The 20,124-nt window shown below is 44.7% G+C and overlaps 1 protein-coding gene across 8 annotated transcripts in view; it reads left to right on the forward strand.

Annotated features, from left to right (window-relative positions):
- The window catches only part of XRCC6 (X-ray repair cross complementing 6), a 227,184-nt gene that overhangs the window by 80,548 nt on the left and 126,512 nt on the right, over nucleotides 1-20,124 (forward strand). For all 8 annotated transcript variants that reach the window (XM_078683226.1, XM_078683253.1, XM_078683262.1 and 5 more), the window contains one exon: nucleotides 16,481-16,670. In XM_078683226.1, the coding sequence (XP_078539352.1) occupies nucleotides 16,481-16,670 (190 nt within the window). The remainder of the gene's footprint in view (nucleotides 1-16,480; nucleotides 16,671-20,124) is intronic.

The raw sequence follows: 20,124 nt of genomic DNA on the forward strand, positions 1-20,124 counted from the left end.
AACAACAGAACAGGCCAGTCTGTTAATACATAAAGATGAAATATGGCACGGTTACATATCATATATCAAAATACAAAGCTGTAGTTAATCTTGTCGTGTGTATAAAAAAAACGAGAGGAACTCTTGGAAACCCAAAGGACTAGGGTTCAGACAAGAACTATCATCGGCTATTATCCTCTGGGAGACATAAATCATTGGGAATCAAACACTTCGCTCACTTTCATTCGCCATACTCCAATTCAACACTTATTTCAATCCAACTCCCAATGACCCAAGTATTGGCACAAGAACCCCAATTATATGTCTAAGTAGATTTACAATTTATTATTTATTATTACAAGAAATTCTTAAAAACATTTGGTAACAAATCTCCGTTATAGGTCAAGACATTATCATCATTTCATAAAAATACTAACATAATCCAATTGACATTTAAAAACACATATCATTAAAAAAACTATTTCCACAAGAGTTTTAAGCAGACAGTTAATTTTATCTTTGAATGCCACGGTTTGATGTTGACTAAATATTTTGACCTAACCACCTTATTGTCTATAACAATTAATACTTCTAGGTGAAGGATAAAAAAAATTTGTGGCTGTACTATATGCGTCGACGCATTTTGAAGGTTCAATCTTTTAACACCTTCTTTTTCAAGACTGTGGTAATTACTCCCGTTCATATACACTAAAAATACAAATAGGTATAATTAAAATACAATTCAGATACATACTGTTATTCAAAACATATATAATGTTGTTTGGCAGTATACTACAATTAATTCAGAGCGCTCCTGAGGCGGAAAGCCGGGAGCTAGGCCCCCGGACCTTTTAAAAAAAATTACTTTTAACAACTGCTTTTAACATTGTTGTGTATTTACTGTGTCTTAGAAAAATTGCGTTTTAGCTGCGAACTTTGCACAGCCTTACCTCCACACTAGGGACGCTTATTCCCTGCGCGTCCAGCTCTCCGAGGGCTGATTCAGGGCCACACTCGGATCGACAGAGGCTCCCGAAGGGCGACGACTTTGGCCGCCATCTTAGGGAGAAAGTAGGGTCAGCGCTCTAGCGGCCGGGCGAATCACGGCCCGGGCGCTTAAAAGGAGCACTTAGAGCGAGGAGACCCACTATACTACAATTAATTCAGAGCGCTCCTGAGGCGGAAAGCCGGGAGCTAGGCCCCCGACCCTTTTTAAAAAAATTACTTTTAACAACTGCTTTTAACATTGTTGTGTATTTACTGTGTCTTAGAAAAATTGCGTTTTAGCTGCGAACTTTGCACAGCCTTACCTCCACACTTGGGACGCTTATTCCCTGCGCGTCCAGCTCTCCGAGAGCCGATTCAGGGCCACACTCGGATCGACAGAGGCTCCCGAAGGGCGACGACTTTGGCCGCCATCTTAGGGAGAAAGTAGGGTCAGCGCTCTAGCGGCCGGGCGAATCACGGCCCGGGCGCTTAAAAGGAGCACTTAGAGCGAGGAGACCCACTATACTACAATTAATTCAGAGCGCTCCTGAGGCGGAAAGCCGGGAGCTAGGCCCCCGGCCCTTTTTAAAAAAATTACTTTTAACAACTGCTTTTAACATTGTTGTGTATTTACTGTGTCTTAGAAAAATTGCGTTTTAGCTGCGAACTTTGCACAGCCTTACCTCCACACTTGGGACGCTTATTCCCTGCGCGTCCAGCTCTCCGAGGGCCGATTCAGGGCCACACTCGGATCGACAGAGGCTCCCGAAGGGCGACGACTTTGGCCGCCATCTTAGGGAGAAAGTAGGGTCAGCGCTCTAGCGGCCGGGCGAATCACAGCCCGGGCGCTATAAAATGAAGGCCATCCCCCGTCCGCGCAGCGGGCGGGCGCGCCGATGGGGCGCTGGAGGCAAGCCCGTCTGGGCCCGTCCGGGCCAGAACGGGCCTAGGGCCAGCCTCTATGCCCATTTTACGGCAAGGACCAGCTGTTCTCACAAGGGATCAATTGCTGGCGCTACAAAACCACGGGGATCCAGGGTGCCTTCAACGGGACTGGACGGTGGCTCCGCTCTGCCGCTGTCGGTCCTGCCCCGTTCCTGGATCCGTGGGGACCAACGGCAAGAAAATCAGCCGAGTCCTGAGGATGGCGTTACTGAACTGTAGATCCCTGTCAAAACATGCGGTAGAGATCAACTTGCTGATCGAAGACAGCAACCTCGATCTGCTTTTCCTCACGGAAACATGGTTAACCCCTTTTACAGATTTCGATACTATCTCTGCCCTACCCTGCGGTTTTAATATTCAGACTCATAACCGTGATGAGGGGAAAGGGGGGGGTCTTGCTATAATCTACAGAGAATCCCTGACTTGTAGATTCGAGGAAAGCGGAATCCTAGATACGGAGAGCACGGGCTTCAATATTCAATTGACACCTACATCCTCCCTCTCGGGATTCCTCATTTACCGCCCGCCGGGTAATCTAAAACAATTCTCAGATTCCCTTTTAGAATCTACCTTAGCAGCAGCAGTTCGGGCCTCCAACTTCTTGGTTTTGGGAGATCTGAACCTGCACTTTGATGATCCTAACGATAAAACAGCGGCCGATCTTATTTCAAATCTCAAAGCCTTTGAATTAGATCTTATAAATGGGGAATCTACCCATAATAAAGGCCACTTGTTAGACCCCATTTTCTCAAACATTCCCCATCTGAGAGTTCAATCCCCTCTGCCCCTACCTTGGTCCGACCATTTCTTAGTCCCTTTCTCCTGGGAAGTCCACCCTGAAACAGACCGGGCTATCCGTCCCCGTATTCTTCAGAGAGACTGGCCGAGGTTATCGGTGGGAGACCTCACCCAGGCCCTTGAACAATCGACTCCGGTCCCAGAACCTGATGTACTGTTGGCGGATGAAAATTTCAATAACTGGCTTACCAATTCTCTGGACACGGTTCTTCCTCTTAAATTAAAAACAAAAAAGAGCAGTACCTTCAAATCCCCCTGGTTCACGACTGAATTAAGAGACCTCAGAAAAGCCTGTACAAAATTAGAACGGAAGTGGAGGAAAGATTGGTCAACTCTCAGCAAAACCTCCTACCAGGCCGCTCTGAGACTCTATAAGGCTGCACGGCAGAAATCTAAGGCAGATTTCTTTAAGGAGAAAATCAAAACATCAGCTAACTCCTCCAGGGAAACGTTTAACATTGTCAAACAGTTGCTCAAAATTCCAGCTCCTATAACTATACATAAGGACCCCGAATTAAGATGTGATCAGCTAGCGGAGTTCTTTGATAGCAAAATACAAAATATTCTAGATAGCCTCCCCCAAATGCCCACTATATTATTGAGAGAAGCCCCAACCCCCGTTTCTCCCAGCCCCCAACTCAGGGCCTTTAACGCCATCACTAGGGAAGACTTCTGTAACACGCTAGCCCTCATAAAAAGTGGCTCTCCATCCGATCCAGCCCCTATGCATGTCCTCAAACAAATTTTGAGTAAAATTTCATCTACGGCCACAGAGCTGTTAAACACCTCATTCGCCACAGGCATAGTCCCCCCGAGCTGGAAGCAAGCTAAAATCAAAACACTCCTTAAGAAACCAGGCCTAGACCCCTCGGACATGGCCAACTACCGTCCAATCTCCTTGCTTCCAGGAATGGGCAAAGTGGCCGAGAAGGTGGTGAATAGGCAGCTCTCAGGATATCTGGAAAAGTACGGCCTCCTGAGTGACTCCCAAACGGGTTTTCGCCCAGGTCAGAGCACAGATACTGCCCTGCTAGTTGCTACTGAAGAGGCAAGATGCATCTGGGATTCAGGGGGATCAGCAGCCCTGATCCTCCTGGATCTAAGCGCTGCATTTGACACCGTTGACCACCCTACCTTGGTCCATCGCCTCGCTAAATTGGGCATCACGGGGTCAGCCCTCAGATGGCTGGAGTCCTTCCTCGAGAGAAGATCGTTTAGGATCTGGGAGAATGGCTCGATGTCCAAACCTATCCCCCTTCAGTGTGGGGTGCCTCAGGGCTCCTCCCTGAGCCCCACACTGTTCAATGTTTATATGGCCCCGTTAGAGGAGGCAGTAGCCCCCATCGGGATCAAATCTATTAGTTACGCAGACGACACACAACTTATCGTCTCGCTGTCACAACAAAGGGGACACCCATCCGACCTATCAAGATGCCTAACAGCTATCTTCTCATGGATGACTGACTCCAAACTCAAACTTAATGGAGCTAAGACCGAGATTATGGTCATGGGCCACCCACTTCCATCCTTGTCCTCTGATCACTGGCCTCCCTGTATGGGGGACTTACCATCCCCAAAGGAGAAAGTTAAAAGCCTCGGGGTTTGGTTTGAACCCCAACTCACATTCATGACCCATGCACAGAAGGTGGCAGGAGGATGCTTCGGATTACTGCGGGCTGTAAGGAAGGTCCGCCCCCCTCTTCCTTTCGAATCGAGAAAACTCCTAATTCAGGGCCTAATTTTGGCCAGACTAGACTATGGCAACGCCCTTCTCCTGGCGGCACCTCAGGCCTCGATCAACATCTTACAGCGAGTTCAGAACGCCGCAGCTAGGCTCCTTATGGGAGCTCCTAGATGGGCTTCAGCTAAACCCTTGCTCAGAGCTTTACACTGGCTCCCAATCCAGGAGCGAATCTCCTTCAAGTCATTATGTATTGCCCATAAATCCCTCCAAGGTAATGGCCATCCAGCCCTCAGGGGATTGATTTGCCCTTATAAACCGACTCGGGCCCTTCGATCTGATGGAGAAAACCTGGCCATAACACCTAGAGTGAGGAAAGCCCGCACTGGAGGTCGTCGGTTCTCGCTGAATGCAGCAAAAAAGTGGAATGCCCTGCCCAGGGACCTACGGAAGGAACCCTCCTACTTGAAGTTTAGAAAATCACTCAAAACTCATCTCTTCCCCAAGGCCCCCTAAACTCTCTCCCTCATGTGGTCTGTTATTAATTGTATTAGCGCTGGGACGCTCTAGGGCAGCCATGCGCTCTATAAACCCCATTTCATTTCATTTCATTTCATACTGTGCCAATACTTTAGTGCCAAATGCCCATTTCTAAAACACTCTCTCTCTCTGTGCCTGCTCATTCTCACCTCTTACTTTCCATTCATTCTCCCGGTTTTCTCAGCAAAATGGTGTCAGCCCCCATTAGCAAACCTATATATTTTTTTAAAGTTACAAACATCTATATGTTGACTGGTCCATATCTAATTCACTCTCTGGATCAAATCACACTTACATCTGTAAACGTTTCCGTTGTGCCCACACCAATGTGCATATATAACCACTTCAGAAGTTTATCGCGGTCTGTTCTTTCTTTGGAGTTTAACACTAAGAACACACATAAAAACAACATAGTTTTAATCACCCATCCATCGATTATTTTCATTGGTAATAATGAAGCTGAATTGCTTGCCCTTACTTACATAAATTAATGGCAGCATATGTCCAACGGTTAGAAACTAGACCTTTTGCCTCTGCATCAGGCGTTTGTTTTCATAAAAGGTCAAATCTAACCGTGATAAACAAAAGATGGCATGTATTAACTATATGGCAACATGATGCATCACTTATTAGTATGTTGCTCCTCTAATTGCCTACCTTCAGTAGTATGGCTTGAATATAGATGTTTTGTCATCTGTTTTTTATGGGGCGCACTCGTTTAAATTGGCTGTTCTGCACACTCTTCTCTCTGCAGGCACCTTTATATATGGCTCGCTCTGAGGAAGAAGAAAATGTATATAATAAACCCTATACTTCTTATAGTTCTGCCCTGCTCATGGAAGGCAGTTTATAAAGGCTCACCACCGGCTTGTATCTACTTTTGCCTCCCTTCTGCGAAGCACTTGTCTCACAGTGCAATGACCTCATGAGTAATGGGGGCAGATAGACAAACATTTTCAAGGCTTTTTTAAAAAAAAATAACACGCGCGGTAAATAACATAACCGGTCCTGTTTGTGCCTCCCTTCTACGAAGCACTTTGATAATAGTGCAATAGCCTTATGAATAATGGGGACAGATAAAAAAACATTTTCAAGGCGTTTTCATAGCAATCGCGTTGAATAAAGTAAAATATATATCCCAACCACTTGCTCTCTTAATACATGACAGTTTCTAATGCCTCACTTATGTGTAATATCCCTTTTGCCTCCCTTTTACGAAGCACTTGTTTAACAGCGCCATGACCTCATGAGTGATGGGAGCAGATTGAAAAACATTTTAGAGGCTTTCTTTTTCCAAACGCGGTACCTAAATTAGCCGCGCACTAGTTGGGGACCCTTACCCTTCGTCTCCCTCTATACTATACATATAGTACAGCCACAAATCTTTGTTTATCCTTCACCTAGAAGTATTAATTGTTATAGACAATAAGGTGGTTGGGTCAAAATATTTAGTCAACATCAAATTGTGGCATTCAAAAACAAAATTAACTGTCTGCTTAAAACTCGTGGGAATAGTTTTTTAATGATATGTGTTTTTAAATGTCAATTGGATTATGTTAGTATTTTTATGAAATGATGATAATGTTTTGACCTATAACGGAGGTTTGTTACCAAATGTTTTTAAGAATTTCTTGTGATAATAAATAATAAATTGTAAATCTACTTTGACATATAATTGGGGTTCTTGTGCCAATACTTGGGTCATTGGGAGTTGGATTGAAATAAGTGTTGAATTGGAGTATGGCGAATGAAAGTGAGCGAAGTGTTTGATTCTCAATGATTTATGTCTCCCAGAGGACAAAATATGATGATAATTAATCTTGTCGTGCATGCATCACTAATACACAGAAGTACTAATCTCCGATGGTAAAACCTTCCTTGCCAACAATTTGCATATCTATACGTTCAGTCTACATAAAGCAGTATATGGCCATACAGGTATCGTACAAGACAACTCAAAATGTACATAGGGTACAGCCCATACCCAAGGGCAATATAGTACAGGTTTGCACCCAAAACTTAGTGGTTCTTAGTCTGTGCCAAATCTATTGCGCAGTCTGCGCAGCCTCAACATGTTCCATTCCGGCTAGTTCGCTCTGTCCCCTTAGCCACGTCAGAAATAGTTCCCAAATGTCCTGAGGATGTGAGGTGGGGGGCACCGCCCTCTTCCTCCCCCAATGTACTGCAATTTACCGCTTCACATAACCTAAAAGCAAGGCATGTGTGTGGTGCGTAGTTTGGGCGGGGTATCTTTGACATAGCCCAGAAAGCCCAGAATGGGCGACAGAGCATCCAGTACCCCAGCAATTTGGCTGACTGAGGTGAAAATTTGAGACAAATACTCTGTGATCACTGGGCAGTCCCAAGCCCCATGCAAAAACGTGGCAGGGAAGTATTTGCAGCGCCAACAGCTATTATCCCCCCTCAACCCCATACGATGCAGGCTGATGGGTGTTGTGTAAAATCTACTTCAATATTTAAAGTGGATCAGTCGGAGCCTGTACTTGGGAGATCGCTTTTTCAGTTGCCCACAGCAAAAGTCCCACTGAGCCTCGGTCAGTGGAATGAGAAGTTCTTCATTCCAAAACTGGAAGGATTTGAGCTTCACCACCGGTGCTGTATTTTGCATGTGTGTATATAGTCTCCCTAGTTAGAGAGCCCATTATCGTGGGCGGTACGCTATCAGAGCTAATCCCGAGGGAGTCTGCACATACACAGCCCCTACACCAGGACGCCTTGCTCAAAATTGTCTCGTGGAATATCGCAGGGTTGAAGAGTAAGACTGTTATAAGTGAGTGATGAGTTATAACGGGGTAAACCCTAAGAACTCTCTGACCTGGGTCAGTTAATCAGGGACGTATAAAGGTGGTCGGAGTCTATTGCTTTGATAGGCACCAAATGTCACAAATCAAATTTATGTAACTCAAATAATAAACAGTCCAAACATTTCAGTGCATATTATTATTTATATCTAGGTACAACGTAAACACGATACTTAGTATCAATCAATAAGTATCAGGATTTGAGAAATCAAAACAAAAAGGCGTATCAATTATTTTCATTGAGTCAAAATCAATTAGAAGACACAAATGTGAATCAATTCAATGGTAAACCTTTTCATATATGCGGTTATCAGTTATCAGGAATTAATTACATTCTGATGTATCAACACGCTCTCGGTGAGAGGAAAAGGAGGTAGTTAGAGGGGATGGGTGTGATGGGATATAAGTGGGGACCGGGTAAAGGTGTTGTGACCATGAAACAATCACAGTAAAATTCAGTGCAGCCTTTACAGTCTGGTTTAGATCAGTAGTTCCATACTACTCTTTTACATAGGATCTGTATAAATCCATTAGTTTCTCCTATGTTTAGAGGAATGATGCAGAGTGGTCGTCTATGTTTCGACCCCTGGTTGTAAGGGTTATTGGAAACCTCATGCTGGGGTCTTCATCAGGACACAAAGGAAACTGGAGCGCTTTACGTAAGGCAAATTCATTGGCCGTTGAGATAGGACCATCCTCGGTTCCTATGTTGTAGAATATAGCTGGGACGTAGTCGCTTTCCAATTAAGTTGTCTGTAAATGTCAAAGTTGTCATCTATCCACCGCTGTCCATGAGGGTGCGTGGAGAAACGGCTGCCGTCACTGTGAGATGCAGACGCTAACATCTCGGTGCTGATTAGAACCATCGGGTCAGTGAGTTTCTCCACGCACCCTCATGGACAGCGGTGGATAGATGACAACTTTGACATTTACAGACAAATTAATTGGAAAGCGACTACGTCCCAGCTATATTCTACAACATAGGAACCGAGGATGGTCCTATCTCAACGGCCAATGAATTTGCCTTACGTAAAGCGCTCCAGTTTCCTTTGTGTCCTGATGAAGACCCCAGCATGAGGTTTCCAATAACCCTTACAACCAGGGGTCGAAACGTAGACGACCACTCCGCATCATTCCTCTAAACATAGGAGAAACTAATGGATTTATACAGCTCCTATGTAAAAGAGTAGTATGGAACTACTGATCTAAACCAGACTGTAAAGGCTGCACTGAATTTTACTGTGATTGTTTCATGGTCACAACACCTTTACCCGGTCCCCACTTATATCCCATCACACCCATCCCCTCTAACTACCTCCTTTTCCTCTCACCGAGAGCGCGTTGATACATCAGAATGTAATTAATTCCTGATAACTGATAACCGCATATATGAAAAGGTTTACCATTGAATTGATTCACATTTGTGTCTTCTAATTGATTTTGACTCAATGAAAATAATTGATATGCCTTTTTGTTTTGATTTCTCAAATCCTGATACTTATTGATTGATACTAAGTATCGTGTTTACGTTGTACCTAGATATAAATAATAATATGCACTGAAATGTTTGGACTGTTTATTATTTGAGTTACATAAATTTGATTTGTGACATTTGGTGCCTATCAAAGCAATAGACTCCGACCACCTTTATACGTACCTGTTATAAGTGAGTGGGCCGATTTTGTGGACAACCACGATATTTTAAGTTTTCAAGAAAGTTGGGCTCTGGATCCTATTTTTCGTCTAGGGTACCTCAAGTTTTATAGACCTGCTACCAGAGGTTTAAGGGGCAGATCGTTAGGGGGTTTAACTATTTGGGTGAGGCAGTCGCTTAGCTATAGGCCAACTGAGGTAATAGTGCATAATCTGGACATCCTTGCGATAAAGCTGTCCGGGCCCAATCTACAGGAGATTATTATTGTTAACATCTATGCTCGTGGCCTGCCTGGTGGGCGGAGCCCGGGTATTATAACCGAGCTGGAACTTTTTCTTAACTCAATTGGGAGGGAAAAGTTCGTGATTATGGCAGGCGACTTCAATTGCACGTTTGAACCCCTCTTTACTGAGGGTGACGATATTTTTGCAGAGGAAGATGCCCAATGGAGCATTCCACATCTCGAACTGAATCCCATTAAGAAGTGGACTGAGGCCGCCTTACAGTGGCTGGGCTTGTGGCTCGAGTGGGGTTTGAGAGCTGTAAATGGCCGTTCGCGTTCTGACAAAATTGGTCGGGTAACATTCGACAACGGTATTAACTGTAGTCGAATTGATTACATCTTAATTAAGGTTGAGCATTGGTCCGCTCTAGAGGACATGATAATCACTGACCGCCCTGAAAGTGATCATAACCCGCTCCTTCTTAGCCTAAAATTGGAGGGTAGTCTGGAAAGATCTGGAGCTAGTGAGATTGCTACCGCCGAGGTTATTCTTACAAATGATAGGCGTAGGGTTAGGTGGAATAGGGTAGTTGTCGATCCTATAACCCTAGGTAAGATCTCTTATGAGGTCTTACCACTCTGCGTGCCTTACAGACACTGGTTGATCAAGAGGGTCAAAACGCCAATATCAGTGCACTTCATGAGCAGCTTTTTAGAGAATTGAAAATCCTTTTCTGTAAAAGTGCCAAACCTGGTAAATACTATTAAATAAACCAGGGAATAAATGGTACAACAAACCATGTCGTTTGGCATATAGCTCCCTGGTTCAAGCACTCAAAGTGCGTGATATTGAAAACATCAGGAAAGCTAGGCTTCAGTATAAAAAAAAACAAAGGCAGGCTAAGAAGGATTGGGATGACCAGCATTGGGAGGACTTATTAGAGGCAAGCAGATCGAGAAACAAGACCAAGTTCTGGCAGATTGTTAAATGGGGCAGCACGGCAGAACCACAAGCCCCTGTTAATCATGTGTCTGCTGCTGATTGGGTTGATTATTTTAAGTCCCAGTTTAGGGGTCCTGATGCAGAAATAGTTTGTGTTACCATGGATTCCCCCTTAAAATCTCCATCTTCGTGCCTCCCCATAGTATTCAAGAGCAAAGATGTAGAGAATGCGCTAAATGTGGTTCAAGCTGGAAAAGCCCCAGGTATGGATTGCATTCCGGCCGACCTATTTAAATATGATTCTCTGAATTGGGTGCCATACATTAACCTACTAGCAAATGCTATTGCGAATGGAGCACCAATTCCGGATTCTTGGCGGGGAGCCGAGATTTTACCAATATTCAAAAAGGGGGATCGTTCAGCCCCAGGGAATTACCGACCAATAAGCCTAATAGACGCCATCCAGAAAATTATAGCCAGAATGGTGTTAGCTAAAATCCAGGTTTGGATAGATCACAAGGACGTCTTGTCCCCTTTACAAGCAGGCTTTAGATCCTGTGTCAGTACGATCGACCAGGTGTTTAGATTTCTTCTAATCTTTTGGAAGGTGGTTACCCTGGGTGGTGGCACCATCTATGCAGCGTTTGTAGACTTAAAGTCTGCATTTGATTTAGTTCCATGAGCTAAGTTATGGGACGCATTAGGTCGCTTGGGTATGCCACATGCCCTTTTGAAAATAGTGATAAGACTACATGAAGAAAATTTTGCACAGGTAAGGTGGGGTACTCAGGGGCAGGTTACGGAGAAATTTCCTGTCACCCGTGGTGTACGCCAGTGATGTGTACTCGCACCGACACTGTTTTTGTTAGTTATTAACAGGGTCGTGCAGTACCTTGCTGAAATACCAACAGATGCCCCAGCCTTAGGTGGTACAAAGTTTCCGCTTCTTATCTTTGCGGATGACACCCTCATTCTTTCTAAGACTCAAAAGGGCCTTCAAACCGCATTAATCAAGTTTGAGGAATTTTGCCAAGACAATGACCTACAGGTCAACGTCTCAAAGACAAAATTCATGGTGCTATCTAAAAATAGGTCGCGGTCTGGCCACGTCACTATGAATGGCCATGAGGTAGAGCAGGTGAAAGTTATGACTTACTTAGGGGTTGTACTGGAAAACAGGCTTAGATGGAATCCCCAGCTTGATGTACTTTCCCTTAAATTTGCACAAATGACAGGGTGTTTAATCAAGGAACATAGATCTTCCCTGACTAAAAGAATTGGTGCTGCGTTAAAAATATATAATGCTAAAATAAGTTCAGCAATCCTGTACGGTGCGGACTTATGGGCAACTACGGACCTCTCTCCGCTAGTCAGAGTTCAAAACAAATTCCTTCGGAATTTGGTGGGTCTCCCCCAGTCCAGCCCCATGACGCCTCTGCTACTTGATTTAGGCTGCCAGTCTATTGACGATGTTGCCCTTTTTAGGACAGTAGCTTTGTGGAGGAGGATATGGTCAACTCCGGAATTGGCACTATTTGCGAATGAGATTCTAGATCTTAGTTCCATTGTGGGATCAGTTAATCTCCCCTGGTTTAGACAAGTAAGAACTCTTTTGGAAACTATGGGACTAAAACAGTGTGGACGACCCCTGAAAACAGTGCGTTTCCATCAAAAAAGGATTTTAAAGCACTCTACTGGGCTACAATTGGACAACAACGCATTATTCGGACAGATTCCACCTCCCTGTCTGGTAGATTTCTGGCACATAAACTTGATCCTTCCTTAGAGGATTTCTGGGATATCATCACTAAGAGTGGTGATAGGAAGTTATATCACCAGTTTAGGGTTGGGTCTCTTCCATTGAGATCGTTTACTAGCAAATGGCGTGGTCAGCCTAACGAGTTTTGCCCTTGGTGTAAGGACCAAATAGAGTCAATTGGCCATGTCTTTTTTGATTGTCCTGCATATCGAGCCCCCCGGAGCAAATGGTTAAAACCAATCTCTAATAATATGAAAACCCGAGTGGGGCTGGTGGCTTTATGGCTAATGAGGACCAATACATCAGATCCAGTGGCCATAGCTGTAGCCAAGTTCTTGGGGTGGTCGTGGATTATTAGAGCTAGGCACCCAATAGATAGTTGATAGATTGACTGTTTTAAATTCGTGTATATATATTTCAGTACGTCTTTCAATTTAATCATGTTTTATTTTATGCTATGTTCTGCAATGTTTGCCAGTTTTTACAAGGGTATTTATTGTATCATGTATTATGTTTATTGAGGTTTTTTTTTTTTAATTTTTAAAATAATCTGTCTTTTAAGAATGAAATATTTCGAAATAAAGACATATGAACTGAACTGTATATAGTCGTGTGACTAACATGCAGGGGGTTGGAGATTTTAGTAGGTTCTCCAACGCATGGAGCGTTGGAGGGGCTGCTGGGAAATCCCCAGACAGGACACGACACGTGGCACATATCTTATGATATAGGAATAGTTCAGAGAAAGGTACTTCTTGGCCTTCCTCTGCTGACGGAGGCAGCCTAAATTCATTTCCGGGAAATAAAACTTCAAAGGTGCGTAGTTGTAGTTTCTGCGCTAGTGATTTACTGATCCCGTCTTTGAGACAAGGCAGCATTGGATTTTGTGCTAATGGGATTGAGGGGGCGTACAGCAATGGGATATCCGCCCTTTTCCGCAGCTCATCCCAGGCCCACTGCAGCATGCTGGCAGTGTCAATGTCTCCATGCGGGCGCCCCATAGGCTTATAGATAGCGACCTGTAGCGGGACAGGTGCAACAGCTTCAATTCTACTGCAACATGGGGTTGGATGGGTGTGGGGTGTACCCCAAAGTATAGAAACTGGGCCTGGGCGCATAGTGCATGCAGCTGCATGTCCGGGGCTCCCAGCTTGCCCTGACGTAGCTGGAGTGTCAGCATGTCCCAAGATGTCCTCGCTTGCCCATCCGCCCATGCTAGGGAAATTAGGTGCAATTTGAGAGTATTAAGAAAATGCATTGTGAGCGGGATTGGAATATTTGCAAATAAATACAAAAATTTGGGCAGGATGACCATTTTGGCCAGAGCTATTCTCCCAGCTAAGGACAGTGGCAATTTAGACCATATTTTAACCTGGTCTTCCAGCTATTCAACCGCCCACCCATAATTTAGGTTTCAAGCTGCCTGTGTGTCGTGACTGATCCATATGCCCAAGTACTTGACCTCTTCAGTTTCCCAATATTTGGGGTACTCAGAATTCACCTGCGACGTACTTTCTGTTAGAGGAAATATCACAGATTTTGCCCAGTTTATGGAAATCCCGGAGAGGCCCCCAAATCGGATGAACTCCCTCAAAACTGGGTCTAAGTTTACCTCCGGGTTGAGTAGATATAAAGTATCGTCCGCGTACAGCGAAATCAATAAACTCCTGGAACTAAGCCCTATGCGCCGAGTGGTGTGGTGCTGCCGGATATGGGCGGCCAGTGGCTCCAACGCATATAGCAGCGGGGTTAGGGGGCATCCCTGACGTGTGCATTGCGAAACAGAGAAGGGCTCAGATAATAGTCCATTCACCCTAAAACGGGCCTTGGGCAAGGTATATAATAACCAAATCCAATTAATTAGGAGCGGGCTAAATCCCATCCGGCCCAGAATGGCAATTAAATATGGCAACTCGAGCATGTCGAAGGCCTGGGTGGCATCTAAGAAGACCACTGCGGCGTGAAAATCAGGGTATAAATAATGCAAGATTGAAAAAATAGTACGCAAATTATGAGATGTACATCTCCCAGGAATAAACCCCGATTGATCCGGAAGTGCTACCATGGGGAGCAGTGGGTGAAGTCTATTGGCAATCAGTTTGGCTAATATTTTGACATCAACGTTATCAAAGACAAGGGTCGATATGAATGTAGTTCCGTATCGGGTGTTCCCGGCTTTAATAAAGTAATAATTATGGCTTCCCTCTTGGATGCAGGCAGTACTGCTTCCTCCAGAGCGTCCTGGTATTCCCCTAATAGCCTTTAACACTCCCGCTTGTCTGGCAATACATTTACCTCTGATAATGACTTTGAATGCCTCCCAGAGTGAGGTCATTGTGTCAACAGACCCAGTGTTCAAATCAAAGTATTCAGTGATAGCTGACCTTATCTCCTCTTTAAATGCTTTGTCAAGTAGCGCCTGTGGGGGGAGAGGCCATGTGGCCATTTATAATATCTTAATCTTACCCAGCATGTTGTAAGTGTTCCAGACTCCCAACTTCTGCGCACATAAGTTTTCTGTGACGGTCTGTAAGTGAACTTGGTGAGGTTCATGTGGCAGAACAAACTATCTAGAATCTCTGCAAGAATCCTGTGTGCTTCAAAGCTAAAGGGAATTTTGACTCTCATACATTTATCATTCTGTGAAACCCTAGGAACTGGGCGACTGGTTCTGATAAAATCCAGTATGCACTAGACACATATTGGTCAGGTTATTGCAGGGTCCTGGTGTGGTATGTCAAATAGTCCCAACATCTTTATTATATTCCAATTACTAGCACACTGCCAGACATTTGGGATTACATAGCAACTAAATGATGACTAATGACCATGCCTTCCCAGATGCCTCTTCACTTCAGTGCAGACTTTACTCTTGCAAGGGACGGGACTCCCTTTAATCACTGGCAAAATGCGATCTGGCAGGTTTATTCCTAGGTAGATAAATCAAATTATTTGAGGATTGTAAAAAATCTATTTGCTTTGAGTGGGACAGATCTAGAGATTATCAGCAGTGATTCTGGGTTATGAATCTGAACATCAGATGGAGCAACCAACAGATAAAGCACCCACTTTGAAATCTTGTTGACTAGATTAACAGGATTGAAGTAGTTGGTCTTGGAACTGTACCACCAGATCATCTCGTCACTGCCTGATGCAGCAAAAAATAACCCTGGATAGATGGTTTTGAAATTTGTGAAGGGATATTACCACATGGACCTGGGAAACTGTATATGGTGACATTACATTACCAGATATCATACAGCAATCCAGCACAAGGAATATTCCTCTAAAATAATGCTAGGATGAAAGATAGGACCCTGAGCAAGCAATATGGAATGTTCCCCACTATTCCAGTCTTGTGTTGGTTTGGGGAGAGTGTGGGGATGCGTTACATATTTGGTGGTCATTTCCAATCATTCAGATGCATTGCAAAGAAGCCTTGGTGACTGTCAAGGCATTGGTGGGATCCCCGTAACAGCTGACCCTGTGATGGTGGTTCTAGGTCTCATACCTGTTGATTCAATAGAAATTAACTCTCCAATCTAGAAGCTGATATTCTAGCTTCTGCTGGCGCAAGACTGGTTATGGCGAGGAAGAGTTTATTCTTCAACCATTTAAATGTGGTATAATAAACAGATGGGCACAGCATCCATGGAAAGGCTATACAGACTTCAGGTGAAGGATAAACAATTTTCAGAATTTATTGTTGTAAGCATTTGAGCACTTCCAGGAAGACAAGAGATTTCACTTGTCCTCTTAGACTGAGAGCTCTAGCTTTGTTTGATTGTTCTGCCTTTGTTGTCTTACTTTATGCAGTGTACGTTTTCACATAATCCTTTCTACTATCTGGAGCCTGAAGGGTATTCGGTAAATCCTCATTGTTCCTTCATGCTACAATACATCTGCTTATTATTGGTGAAGGGAGTGAGGTTATTTTTTCTTTTGTTAATGATCATTGAGCCATGGACTTATTTTTGCTGTGATTTTTGTTTATACTTTTCCGTACCGGTAGTACTCCAGATTTATTTCAATATTGACAGGTGTCAGATAAGATGTTTAGAAAACAACCAGAACATCAAGGATTAGGAAGTGAATGCAAGTCTTACTTGACTGCCTATTAACCTAGTCTACTCATGCTCACCATTACAGGGGTCTTCGTCGACCTGATGCACTTAAAGAAGCCTGGCGGCTTTGACATCTCACTGTTCTATCGGGACATCATCAGTATGGATGAAGATGAAGGCCAGGACCTGGGTGTGCAGTTTGAGGCTTCAGACAAGTTGGAGGACCTCCTGAAGAAGGTCCGGGCCAAAGAGACTCGAAAGAGGGCTCTCTGCAGGTGGGTATTAAAGCATGCATGTCCACATGGAGTTTGAGTATGGATAATGTTGAAAGGGCTAACCGCTTTGGAGAGACTCCGTGAGAGGGGGCTTGGTCTTATATCTTTGTTATGACCTCTTGAGATTTGAAGAATGAAAAACACCTGTGAAGAGACTCCGAAGGATACAAGATTGGCTAACAATTGAAAATTGACACTAAAAAAGTGGGCGGGCTAATGCCTTTAAAAAGCATCTCTGGAGTTTAGTGGGGAAGAGCAAACATCTTTTAAGAGACCGCCACAATGACTTGGCTAAAACTGTGGAAAGATACCTAGTGGTAACATGTGGAGAATCCACTGTTTCTAACCTGAGTGGAGACTACTGGATAGATTTAAATTTTGCATGATCGAGGGGGTTGCTAGAACAGGTGAGAGTAGACCTGTGGCAATAACCTTCAAGTGCTGGGGAGGAACCTTCTGGAATTTCTATGTTGCAGGACATGTTGAACATGTGCATTGTTCATTTGTAGGTAGTAGTAACTTGACTTTTAACCAGTCCAAGAAAGTGCTGTAGTTACTGTAGATGTTTTCTTTTTGCAAAGGGACCCCATTTTGGGTGGTAAAACACCATTTTACATTTTTTGAGACTCCCTCCTAATAATCTTGAACTTTAACATTGGGACACTGCTATTCAGTGCCTAGTGTGTGTGCTGTAATCCATAACAAATGTTGAAAACGGCTTAAGAACTGATTGGCACATTCCACTTTCCTTTAAGGCCATAGTATACGGTGCAGAAAATACATTCATGGCATTGAAATGTAATTAAAGCAAACACAAGGAGATGATGGACAGAGTGCTGAAACCTTTCAGACACTCACCCCCAGTCACAGATCTGGGTTGAATCCATTATCTTTCTTTAGCTCACTTTGCCACCTCAGTTCAGACCCAGCTACATGCAAATCAGTCTTGACCCTGTGCCTCATGGGAACAGTCCAGCCCGAACTGCCAAGCCTGGTCTTCCCTGAACGGGAAATAAGTATCCTGGGACCGGTTTCGGGGTAACACCCCTCACCAGCCAGGCTAGCTTGAATCCAGTGGCAAAGTGAGCAGGGAACCCATGTCTGGGCATACCCTGCCAACTTAGGGCGAACAAAGCAAACACAAGGAGATGATGGACGAAGTGCTGAAACTTTTCAGACACTCCGTACCCAGTCACAGATCTGGGTTGAATCCATCATCGTTCTTTAGCGCACTTCGCCACCTCAATTCAGACCCAGCTATATGCAAATCAGTCTTGACCCTGCGCCTCATGGGAACAGTCCAGCCTGAACTGCCAAGCCGTGAGGACGTGGGTCCCTTGCTCACTTGGACACTGGATTCAAGGTAGCCTGGCTGATGAGGGGTGTTACCCCGAAAACGATCCCAGGATGCTTGTTTCCAATCCCGGGAAGACCTGGCTTGGCAGTTCAGGCTGGACTCTTCCCATGAGGCATAGGGTCAAGATTAATTTGCATATAACTGGGTCTGAACTGAGGTGGGAACCCAGATCTGTGACTGGGGGTGAGTGTTTGCAAAGTTTCAGCACTCCGTCCATCATCACCTTGCGTTTGCATAGAAAGTTAATTTCCTCTTGTGGAGTACTGCACTGTTAGATTTGGGGGTCTCTAGTTGGCAGAGGTAGGTACCTTTGACCAAATAGGGACCCTTGTATCTAGTCAGGGTAAGGGGCTACACTCCTAAAGTAACCCCTGCTCACCCCCTTGGTAGCTTGGCACGAGCTGGCAGGCTTATCTCAGGGGCCGTGTGTAAAGCATTTGTGAACACATACAGTAATACAGTTACAACACTACAGATGGACACCACACAAGTTGTATTCTAAAAATACGTATTTTTATATGACTCAGCACAAGACCAAACGACAAAAATCCACAATACTGTACTCAAAAATAGACTTTAAAACGTTTTTTCACTTAAATTCAGTCTCTAGCAACCGATAACTCCAACGTGAGTTATCACGAAGTTGTGACAGGAGAAATCCCAAAGTACGGCGCGGACCGCGGCGTCGGGCCCGGAGTCAAACAGACCCCCAAAGAACAGTACCATGGAAAAGCGATAAAGAACAAAGACTGCTCACGGCTTCGGCGGGGGTGTGACTTCGTTGGCGCTGCGCGGCATCGGTTCTTTAAGACCCCAGGGGAGGTGTAGACTTGGTTCCTTACTGCAGCGCAGGGGAGGTGAGATGACTGTTCCTTACTACGTCTGGAAGGTGACGCCACGATGGCGCCAAAACCACGTTTCGTTACGATGTCAAGCTGTCGATGGATTCTTGGTCACCCACGTCAAAGATCGGCTCTGAGATGTCGATGTCAGCTTTGGAGTCGATGCGGCCTAGCAGCAGGTGTCGGGACCACGGCACAAGTTGGAGCAGCGCTCACGGGTTCGGTGCAGAAGACTGCATCGCTCGCCTGCGTCTGTGTTGCAATTTTCTTCTGCAGCAGCAAAAGCCGCAGTTCTATATGCAGGCAAGCAGAAGGGGTGAAGTCTTGTATCCCTGAGACTTCAGGCAGGAGGCAAGCTCAAGTTCAAGCCCTTTGAGATCTTCCTCAAGATGATGAAAGCACACTCAGTCCTTTTTCTCCTTTCTTTGGCAATGAAGCCACCACTACAGGCCAACCCCAACAACACGCAGTATAGGGGTAGTCTCCTCCTTCAGTTTCCTGGTTCTTCTCCTCAGCAAAGGTTTGTCTTGATTCCCAGAAGTGTTCTGGGTCCCCTCTTTTATACACCAAAGTCCTTTGTCTCTGAAAGCAGAGAGTGTCTGTGCCTAGTCCAAACCAGTTCTGTGCAGTCCTGGAGCACTTTGTATACAGGACTCCTTCTCTTCCTTTGACAGTGTAGGCCAGGGACATCAGACGCACCACAGGAGGTGGAGCCAGCATTGTGGAAGGCTGGCACAGCCCTATTCAGGTCCCAGGTACTCCCCTCCCACCACTCTAAATGCAGATGGGTCTATTCAGCCCTGTGCTAATCCACCCCCTCTCCTGGAATCCCCCAGCCCCTGTCACTCACAACCCAGACAAGGAATACACAACCTAGCAGAGGCAGGCTTGACAGTTAGGCAAGAAAATACCTACTTTCTAAAAGTGGGATTTTCAAACACAGAATGTTAAAACCAACTTCACTAAAATATGCATTTTATCATTCTGAGTTCAGGCATACTAAACTTTAATTTATACCTAGTTCTCTGAGCCAGTTAGAATTATAGGTAGCCTTGCAATAGTGAAAAACGAAAATGGCTGTAATTCACTATCAGGACATGCCACACACATCAGGGCATGTCCTACCTTTTACCTACAATGCACCCTGCCATTGAGCCTACCTTAGGGGTGACTATTTTTTTTTTCTTTTCAGAGTTTTATATAGCGCGAACTAGACCCGAACCGAATCAGGTATCAGAGCGCTTTACATAGCACC

Source organism: Lissotriton helveticus, chromosome 1_1, assembly GCF_964261635.1.
Source record: "Lissotriton helveticus chromosome 1_1, aLisHel1.1, whole genome shotgun sequence".
Taxonomy (NCBI): Eukaryota; Metazoa; Chordata; class Amphibia; order Caudata; family Salamandridae; genus Lissotriton; species Lissotriton helveticus.